The sequence below is a fragment of the Myotis myotis genome, unplaced genomic scaffold, assembly GCF_014108235.1.
Source record: "Myotis myotis isolate mMyoMyo1 unplaced genomic scaffold, mMyoMyo1.p scaffold_m19_p_3, whole genome shotgun sequence".
Lineage (NCBI taxonomy): Eukaryota > Metazoa > Chordata > Mammalia > Chiroptera > Vespertilionidae > Myotis > Myotis myotis.
In genome coordinates, this window is record NW_023416335.1 from 159,198,466 (window position 1) to 159,209,678 (window position 11,213).

The 11,213-nt window shown below is 37.5% G+C and overlaps 1 protein-coding gene and 1 pseudogene across 1 annotated transcript; both read right to left on the bottom strand.

The window, feature by feature from the left end:
• Positions 1–725: 725 nt before the first annotated feature.
• Positions 726–3,442, bottom strand: LOC118650661 (annotated as a pseudogene).
• A 2,571-nt stretch (positions 3,443–6,013) lies between these two features.
• LOC118650662 (olfactory receptor 6C65-like) lies at positions 6,014–6,955 on the bottom strand. Its single transcript, XM_036298996.1, has one exon. The coding sequence runs from the start codon at positions 6,953–6,955 to the stop codon at positions 6,014–6,016; it is 942 nt and encodes a 313-aa protein (XP_036154889.1).
• Positions 6,956–11,213: the final 4,258 nt, after the last annotated feature.

Genomic DNA, 11,213 nt, shown 5'->3' on the forward strand with positions numbered 1-11,213 from the left:
CTTTAATACAGTTCCTCATGTTGTGGTGACCCCCAACCATAAAATTATTTTCGTTGCTACTTCATAACTGTAATTTTGCTACTGTTATGAATCGTAATGTAAATATCTGATATGCAGGATGTATTTTCATTGTTACAAATTGAACATAATGAAAGCATAGTGATTAATCACAAAACAATATGTAATTATATATGAGTTTTCCGATGGTCTTAGGCAACCCCTGTGAAAGGGCTGTTCAACCCCCGAAAGGGTCGCGACCCACAGGTTGAGAACCACCCACTGATCTAGAGCTTAGTATTTATCTTTTGAAAGTAAACATCAATACTTATTTACAGGCATACCTCACAATCACTTCATGTTTTACATGTGTGAAATAGATGGCTATATGGACTGGGAGAATTACAGAAAAGAAAAAAGGTAAAGAATACGGAAAAATACATTTGAATATAGAAAAATAAAAAAGAAAAAAACTATAAAATGACTTTCAAGTCTTTGACCACCAAATATAATTTGAATTCTACCCCTATTTTCTTAAAGTATTTCATTTTTTTTCCCCATGGCATTTGCCACCACTAAAGTACTGGGTAATTTATTTTCTATTATGTTGACTGTTTAATGTGTGTTTTCTCACAATGGCTGAAACTTGTGCATGCTTTATTCCCTGTGTATGCCTAGAACAATGGTCTGCATTTATGTGTGGTTTATTTGTGTTTCAGCTACAGATTTCATAACGGGTAGTGTTTGTTTGGCAACCTCATCTTTTTGGGGAAATCATTAAGGGCCTGTTTCAGTTGCTGGTTTCTTAAGGTATAAATACAAAGATTCAGCATGGGAGCAACAGAAGGATTAAGTACTGCTACCCTCTTGCTCAAAGTCACATAGTGTTTTGCAGGTATTTTTACATATATGAACATGATACTCCCATAAGAAATGGAAACCACAATCATATAGGAGCCACAAGTGGAAAAGGCCTTTTCCCTCTGCTGGGCAGAGGGGATCTTCAGAATTGTTGGAAGAAGGAGTGTGTAAGAGAGACTCACAAAGGCCAAACTTACCATGAGGGTGAATACTGCTAAGAAAAATGCCCTAGGATATAGAAACTTTGTGCAAGCGTCAGCAGCACAGGAGAGTCACCAGTGAAGTGGTCAATAACTCTCAAGTCACAGAAGCCCAGATGGAGTCCCATAAGCACAGAGGGACAGATGATGAGGAAACCAGCCAGCCAGGAGTTGATTACAAGTTGGTTGCAGACTTTGTTACTCATGAAAGGTGTGTGATGTAGAGTTTTGCAAATCGCCACATAGTGATCATAGGACAGAAGGAAAAACTGTAGAACCCACAAAGATAAAAATAAATGCTGTGTCACACTAGCCTTATAGAAAATGGTTGTATCTCCTGTAGTGATGCTGACCAAAAACCTGGGAATACAGACTGTTTTGAATGAAATTTCTAAGACAGAGAAATTCCTGAGGAAGAAATACATGGGATTCTTCAAACCAGCATTTGACAGTGTTAACATGAAGATGGTCAAGTTTCCAGTTATACTCAATAAGTAGGTGAACAGCAGAAAGAAGAATCAAGTCACAGCTTTTAACTCTGTGTCATCCCTAAGTCCCAGAAGAATGAATTCTCTAATTGAAGTCTTATTTGGAATGGCTAAACTCTAAAATCTTAGGTCTGTAGTTAAAAATAATCATAGATGTCAACTCCTGACATGGTTTCAAATACATTTGTAGTGTTCTTATTCTGCACAAAGAACAATGAAACATGAAGTCACAAAAAGGGACAGCATAGTTATCCATTAAAATTGTGAACTCATATCAGCAATTAATTTGCTTTTTATTACTTAAAAATCTTAGATTTTAATTACAGCTTTTATAATTCCCTGTTAAATATTTTTGAAAACTTACTTAACACAGAGAAAGTTGTTTTTTTTTTAAAGTCATAAAAATGGGTAATAATGATAAATATGTAGTTTACTTCTTTGTGGACATAATTCATTTGGGAAGATTAAACAAGTTATTGAAAACCATAGTATTTTTGAAAACTTAATATTCATAAAAGATTACTTGCTAATTTTGCCAGTGGAAAATTTATTACTGAGTCAGAGTATAATTGTTTTCTAAATATGTCTTGGTTTCTATTTATAGTAAATAATTAAGCAGAAAATACAATACTTGTGGGCAATTCATTGAAATTCATTCCCATTTGCCTTTAGTCTAAAGTGATTCTATTTGCACAACACAATGCCAAACCTTTTTAGTACACAATGTTGTACAGAAAAAGTTCCATTTTGAATCTTTGAATATAATCAGTCATATAAATAATGAAAAAATAATAACATTCTTTGTAAGATTAAATAATTATTTCAGAAAGTTGTTACATGATAGCTTTATGAAACTCAGGTTTCAAAAAATAATAATTAGATAACTTTTCTGTTTACCAAACTGTAGTTTTGGAAGATGTGATAGAGAACTGAAATATATTGGAAGACAAATAACAACAGCAATGATAGCAATAATAAATGTTATAAGAAAATGTAATGAGTTTTATTACAGTAGGTCCTCAGGTTATGTCGGCGATCCGTTCCTACAGTGCGACGCAATGTGATTTTTGCGGTAAGTCAGAAGCCACCTACATAAGCACCTATGTCACTCACATGAAGCACATACACAACAGTAATGAAGTGAAACAGTAAAAAAAAATTAAAGAAAGATAACAATTCCTGACATTTGCTTGTGGTAAATAAATAATAAAAACCATAAAGAACATATATATGTACATACGTCGACATGACAGAACTTTTTTTATATAAATAAATGAAAGATGGAGATGTAACCACTAAACGATATACGTCGAATCCGACATAACACAAGGACTGTCTGTATTATTGTTACATTTATTATTATTATTACTACTATTATTATTATTATACCAAAGATCTAAATAGCCTTTAACCTGTGCCCCAAAATGCTTCCAGTAGGCCCTGTTAAGAACCTCTTTTTGCAAATGGTAAAATTGAGGTACTGAGGGGTTATGTAACTTGCCCAAGGTTACATAAGCAGTATGAGTAGATAGGTTAGCATTTGGTCTGTCTCCTATTGCGCCATTCCATTAATGATTGAATAATGTGTATGCAACCCATATTAGAACTATTCTCAAAATCCAGACATTTCTTTAGCTCTGGGGGCATAGCTCTGCAGTTATGGATCAATTGTTCTGAACTAGTCAATCCTGACATAAAGATACCAGAAGCGGTGTGTGTCAACAAAATGGGAACTTTGGGTAATGAGAATTTTGGAATCCTAAGTAGGTAAGTACTCAATCTCCTGAAAGATATTTACCGGTGTAGCTTAGAATGGTGTGCTGTTACTCCTACTGTCATTTGAGAGAACATGTATGGACCTTGAAAACATTATACAAAGCAAAATACATCAGTCATATTAAGTTAAGAACCATATGATTTCATCACATGTGGGACATAAAACTGAAACTCATAGGCACAGACAATAGTATGGTGGTTACCAAAGAGAAGGGGGTAGGAGGTTAATAATGGGTAAAGGGGACCAAACGTATGGTGATGGAAGATGATTTTAGTTTGGATGGTGAGAAGACAATAAAAAATTTATCAATTTTGTGATATTCTGAAGTAGCCAGGTTTGGTTTCATTGATATTTTAAATTTTATTTTTCTGGTTTCTATTTCATTGATCTTTATTATTCCCTTTCATGTTTTCTGTGATACTGGAAAGAATGAGTACAGTATTCTGTTGATGTTGGATGGAATATTCTAAAATTTTCAATTAGATCAATTTGGTCCATAATGTTGTTCAAGTCTTCCATATCTTTGCCTGTTTTCTTTTTCAATTTTTTGTAAGTTATTGAAAGTATTGAAACATCTGTTTCCAATTGTGAATTTGAGTGCTAAATTCAACTACATAGTGTTAAGTTAAACTACATTTGTCAAGCTGGTTGATTTGCAAAGATTGGTTGGTTTTGAGTATGTAGTTGGTAAAAATCAATGAAATAATTCTGTAAAAGTCTATTGAGTATACAGAATTTACAATGAAGTTTATTGTATACCTTATTATTTGTAACTTATATTTGTAAAATTTATAATATGTCTGTGTATTCTTTTCTTTAACTAGTTGATTAACCTTACTAGCACCCTATTTCTCTCTGCCCATATACATTGAAGGACCTGGACTTTATTGAGCACTGGATTGCTTGAGTAATGTCTCCATCAATGGATGCAAAGCAAGTATTTGGATTTATGTAGAATCTCCAAAGTAACAACTGCAAAATGAAAAGACTTGTCATGCAAAGAAAGAGAAATAAACACAATTCTGGAATAGCAGGATAATTCATGTCTATGCTGCCTAATAAGAGAGTCCATTATACTTCTCAGTTCTCACTGAAGTTACCATCAAATTGAGCAAAACACTTTTTACAAGCAAATGTTTTTGCTAAGACACAAAAATTTAAATTGTATATGGGTGCTTTAGACATTAATACTCTCCAACACTTTATTAATTTTTACCTGTGTTTGATTAAGGGTAACCCTATTTCTATAAGCCCTTGTTAGAAGAAGTCATATTTTTTAAAAAATATATTTTTACTGTTTTCACAGAGGAAGACAGAGATAGAACCATCAATGATGAGAGAAAACATTGATGGGCTGCCTTCTGCATACCCCCCACTGGAGGTACAGCCTGAAACCCTGGCATTTGTACTGAATGGGGATCAAACCATGATCTCCTGGCTCATAGGTTGATGCTCAAACACTGAGCCTTGCCTGTTGGGCAGAAGTCACATTTTAATGGTGAGAAAAGAGAATCCAAGCACTGAGAATTAAAAAAAAGGGGGTGGTGGGGGGAGCAGGACATTTCTGATACTTTTAATAATAAAGTAAATTTAAAAACAAAATAATATGTTTAATAAAAAGGAATATTAAAGAGTGTCATGATGGTAAATTAAATGATCTTATAGTTCATGCATCACTTGTGAAAGAAGATAGAAAAGAGGTAAATGGATGAATATTGAATGAAGTTTATACTTATAAGGAACTTTTTATAGAAAAGATGTGTGTCAAGATTAGAACAAAGCAAACACTTAAATCCACACCCTCAGTGTCCACAAAAATTCTGAATGAGATATATATATTTGAAAAATAATGAAACCATTCGAACACTGAAACACATTTTAGGGGATCCTTGGCATACCAGAAAATGCAAGAACTGTCTGGGAGATAGAAAGCATAGGTTTTAATTGCCAAAAAAGTCACCAGAGACGCTATTGGATCTTAGGAAGCCTAAAGACAGTCCAGGTTGTTCCCAAGGGAACCTCAGATGAGCTCCAGGCTCAGCATCAACAAATTTAAAGAAAGTAATGGGCTATGGAGCAATCATCAAAGTAGTTTATCAGAGATGTTTTCTGGTAAGAGTAGTGGGGTCCTACATGAATATCAATACCATACTTGTAGTAACTTTGAAATTTGCTCCAAAAAATCATTAAACAAGATGTTATATTAAAGGATGGAATTGACAATGAAGATGTAACATATTTGTCCCAAGTAGCATAGATAAACATTCATAATGTAAAAACCATAGGAGAGATGAGAGCAAATATAAGGACATTAGATTAAGGAGACTTTATCTCAAGAAAATCTTATTTTAATACTCTGTGCATATCTACTGGGAGAAATATATTTTTAGAATTCCTTGGTGATAACTTTATTTACCTTTTGATTAAGGCCCAAAGAAAAGATCTTTTAAACTAAATTCTGGCATTTTTAAAAAATATCATTTTCATCTATGTAACAACAAATTAATCATACTCAGAAACATTTCAGGGCATGTAAATTTTAAGATAGTTGAGCCAAGTGAGGTCAAAATATTATAAACAGTTAATAATATTGTAATGAAAAGGAAGTATAGCAGTGTATGGAGAAATATAACAATATTAATATTATGTTAGGCATACCGTTTCATTTAAATAAAGTTCAGGCCATAAATTTATGATGAAAATTTATTTGAGAAACATTTTTTGACCAAGTTCTTAAAGGACTGCTTTACCTGCTCATTTCTTAAGGAGTAAATAAATGGATTTAGCATTGGGGCAACAGAGGTATTGAGCACTGCTATACCCTTGGTGAAGGCCACTCCTTCTTTTGCTGAAGTTTTGACATACATGAAAATGCAGCTGCCATAAGAAATAGAGACAACAATCATGTGTGAGGAGCAAGTGGAAAAGGCCTTCTTCCTTTGCTCAGCAGAGGGGATTCTCAGAATCATTTTAAGGATGAATACATAGGAAAGAATCACTAATGTTAAGGTTACCATGAGCGTGAATACCGCCAGAAAAAAGGCCAGGAGCTCTAGGAATGCTGTGTCTGTGCAGGAGATCAATAGCATAGGAGAAGAGTCACAGGCGAAGTGGTCAATGATGTTGGAGTCACAGAAATCCAGTTGAAGTCCCATGATCACAGGTGGGAAGATAATGAGAAATCCAGCCAGCCAAGAACTAATTACAAGCTGGTTGCACATTCTGCTATTCATTATTACTGTGTAGTGCAGTGGCTTACAGATAGCCACATACCGATCATAGGACATAGCAGTCAAAAGGAAAAATTCTGTTGAACCAAGGAGAATAAAGAAAAATACTTGGGCCATGCAAGAATTATAAGAAATGGTCATATCCCCTGTTGCAATGCTGACCAGGAATCTAGGAATAGAAACTGTGGTAAATAAGATTTCTAGGAAAGAGAAATTCCTAAGGAAAAAATACATGGGGGTTTTGAGGTGTGAATCTATCAAAGTAAGGGTGATAATTGTCATGTTTCCAGTTATACTCAGTATATATGTGAAAAACAGAAATAGAAAAATTAAAGCATTTAACTGTGGGTCATCTGTTAATCCCAGAAGAATGAACTCTTTTACAGATGTTTGATTTTTCATTTCTTATTGTTAACTTCTTCCACTTCTGCAAATGCAAACAAAAAACTATGATTTAGTGAGTACAGGATTACTTTTTTAAAAAAAACCTCTGCCGGGTTCAGAAATACTGTATTTAATATTATGGGCCAATAAATCAGCTACCAAGTTTTACTGAATTCTGAAAATATATGTGAGCCAGGACTAAGAAAGTTATACTTAGTATCTGCCTTATAGATCACTAGCCATTTAATGTTAAGTGAGTCACTTGATAGGTCTAATAAACACATCTGTACAAGAAAAATATATTTGCCCAGCTGGTGTGGCTCAGTGATTGAGCATTGATCCATGAACCAGATGGTCACAGTTCGATTTCCAGGCAGGGCACTTGCCTGGATTGTGGGCTTGATCTCCAGTAAGGGGTGTGCAAGAGACAGTTGGTTAATTATTCTCTTTCATCATTGATGTTTCTCTCTCTCTCTCTCTCTTTCTCTCCCTTCCTCTCTGAACTCAATAAAAACATATTTAAAATAAATAAAAACATTCTTATCAAATGTGTTTTACTTGCTCTTAAAAATTTGTCCATATATGTATGAAAATTAGGTATGAAATGCAAAATATTATAGTTATTTTATTAGAGTATTTTAACAATGACCACATGTTCTAATCATTCTTTGAAAATGAAACATTTTAAAGTTTAGTTTTTTAGAGAGTTTTTTCCCCACAATTTTCTCAGGATGTTTCATTTCAGCCCTACCTATATAGATAATTAATAACAACAAAAGAATCAGGACCATCAAAACTACACACACACACACACACACACACACACACACACACACACACACTAACCTATTGCTTTTTAGAAGAGATTTATTTCTAACAGCCAAAGTTAAGGGATCTAAGTTATAAGCTGATTAGAAAAAGAAAAAAATAAATGAGTTGAGAAATGAAAAAATTCTTACAATAATATAATCCCCTGTGGTAGCAATTTGATTGCTGAAACCCAAACACTCAATTGCCTTACTTTAATTGACAGTCTTTGATGTTTATTTTGGAGCATTTCATAGATTTCACAACTTGTTTCTGCCTTTGATTTCCTTATCTAATAGCGTACTTACATAGTGTGTTGGTGGAATTTGGCGAGATGATCCTGGTTGCATAGAGTGAGATGGATCATATGGAAGAATAAGTCCAGTACAAAATTTTTCTTGCAGTAAGGAGGTCCTGATAGAAAGGTGACATAGTCCCAGTTGCTGGTAGAAGGTGCTACATCCAGACTGTAAGCAAAGTATTCAAGAAATCTTGCAACTTGTGATCAAGGAAACTGATGAACAAAAATAGATCCAGAGACAGAGAAGCATGGAACAGACTGTCAAACCTCAGAGGAAAGGCAGGGAGGGAGGTGTGAAGAGATCAACTAATGGACTTGTATGGATGCAGAGAAGCATAACCAAAGGACACAGACACTAGCGGGGGGCTTGGGGGGGGGGATGTGAGGGTATATTCAGGGGGCTGAGAGAGGTCAATGGGGGAGAGGGATAAGGAGACATATGTAATACTTTAAACAATAAAGAATTTAAAAAAAGAGTTGGTGACATTGTGGCTAAAGCTGTATGGGCAGTTTCAAGTAGTTAATCTATATTAAGTCTGAAAGACCAAAAATAGAGCCCTGTCTTAAATTTTGAACTAGTGACTCAACAGAATCAGAGGCTATATTTTCTTGGAATGTGAGTAACACTGCCTAAAAAACTAAATACATAAAAGAAAAAGAAAAATGTGGGATCAGAATAATATTGAGTAGTGAAATCTGTAAATAGAGGTGAAAAAATTCTGTATTTTGTTGATTAATTAAGTAAAGCTCTTAGTTCATAAGAAGAGAGCTCAAAAATGAGTTAAAATAAAGAAATAATAACTATGGAAAAGAGGTGAGCTTCATGGCATAGGAGTAAAAGTTTGTGAGAAAGAAAATTCTCACAATATAAAGAACTCCCTGCAGTTGCACAATCCAAAGCCAAGCATTTAGTTAGCTCTGGTTTTCCAAAATTTACATAAAAATAAAATTTTAATCTTAAATGCTAGCAAAATCTTACTTGATCTTAGTAACTTTAGTAAAAGAAAGATGCATTATGATATGTATATTTTTTACATTCTTTACCTGCCATCAGGAACCCTGGTTTTCTAACTATTGTTTTGAAAACAGAGTGGTTTTATTTTATTTTTTTTTCTCAAAAGAGTCACAGGGGATTCTTGCAAAGAAATGCAATTAAAATGTCTCTAGAGTGTAATGGTAGTGATGAATACACTTTAGAGTTGAGTACTTTTAATTAGGTATCCATGGGAAATTATTTTTTAAAACATTGAACATCAGAGAGGTGTATAGTACAAAGAACAATGAGGAGTTTAAACCCAGCACCTTAGACTGTTTGGCCACGCCCCCAAAACTAAAACCTGGTGAAAGGTGCGCGCCTGCCTCTCCGGGCGGTGCGGGAGGAGGAGTCTGGCCGCTGGGCTCTGAAATCCCTCCACGCTCGCGGTAGGGCCTGGCCTCCCCGGAGCGGGTCCGAGTGTCCGGACCGGCTGTGTGGTGGCCAGCGGCGGGCCGAAGGGTGGGGTCGGGCGGCGACTGACCACGGGGGAGGTCATGGGAGCGGAAGGCCTCACCGCCTGGCTCTTTCCTCCCTTCCCCCGTGGTCGGCTCCCCGCTTGCCCGCGCTGGGGCCGGGGGTCCATGCGGCCCTTGGGGCCCGGTCGGGGGGACCGGGGCCTGTGTGGGCCTACCGCCGGGCCCCATGGGGGGGGCCTTGGCTCCCCGGCCCACAGTGGGAGCCCGGCGCGGGCTGCCACCCGCCCGCTGCCCCCCGGACCGGGCCCAGTGCAGCAGCGGCGGCAGCGGAGTGGGGCGCGTGCCCTAGCTCGGGGAGGCCGCCATGCTGCAGTGCACCGGCCCCATGGCCGGGCCTGCTCTGAGCGGATGCCGCTCCTCCAGAGCTGGGCCACTCCACCGGCCGCACCCCGTTTGCTGGGCCTGTGCCGCCCAGATGCGCTGGAGTCCCAGTCTGCCCGCAGGCCAGCTGCGGGTGCTGTGCGGGGGGGGCCATCCTGCCTTGTGGTGAGTTCGAGCGGCAGCGGCAGGAGCCGGACAAGGACTGCGCCCTCCATCTTGCCTTGGGTCCTCCATCTTGGGACAGAGCCATGGGCGCCCTCCATCTTGCCTTGGGTCCTCCATTTTGGGACGGTGCCATGTGCTTCCTCACGGGAAGAAGCCGCTGCTAGCCACACCCAGGATTTCTCTGGACTAACCAATAATAATCAAGGGAAGTGCATGCCATCACTATGACCACATCCTGTACCGACTCCCGCCTGGCCAATCGGCGGGGCCCACAGTCCCCTCTCCTGCCCTCACTCCACCCCCCTTTAAAACCCCCTGTCCCATCAGGCCTCCCTCTCTCTCGGCCACTGGAGCTTACCGTTGCATCGGTGAGTGTGGCAGGGGAGCCAAACCTAGGTTTGAAATAAATGACTCTTTGCTTTTGCATCGGACTGACTGGCTCCCTGGAGGTCTTGGGAACTTTGAAATCTGGGCACAACACTGGCAAGGATAACACACACACAAAAACCCTAAGACACCAGTTTTCTGATTAACACAGATTCAAAGATTCTAAACAAAATACTAGTAAATCGGATGCAATAAAACATTGAAGAATACATCACGATCAAGTGGGGTTCATTGCAGGGGCACAAGGGTGGTTCGACCTACTCAAATCAATCAATGTAATATACCACGTTAACAAGATAAAGGAAAAAATACTATGATCTTATCAATAGGTGCAACATCCATTTATGATTAAAACACTCAATAACATGGGTATAGAAGGAAAGTGCCTCAACTTAATAAAGGCCATATATGACAAACCCTCAGCTAATATATACTCAAAGGTGAAAAAGTGAAAGCTCCCTCTAAGGAACAAGACCAGGAGGAACACTTTCCCCACTCTTATTCACAATAGTCTTGGAGATCCTAGCCCAAGCAATAAAGCAAGAGAAAAAAAATAAAAGGAAGGCATCCAAATTGAAAAAGAAGCTAAAGTGTCATTTTTTGCAGATGACATGATTTTATATAGAAAACCCTAAAGACACCACCAAAAAACAATTAGAAACAAGAAACAAATACAGTAAAGTTTCAGGATACAAAATCAATGTACAAAAATCCAATGCATTCCTATACACTAACAATGAAATTTCAAAAACCAAACAAACAGAAAAAGCAATTCCTTTTACA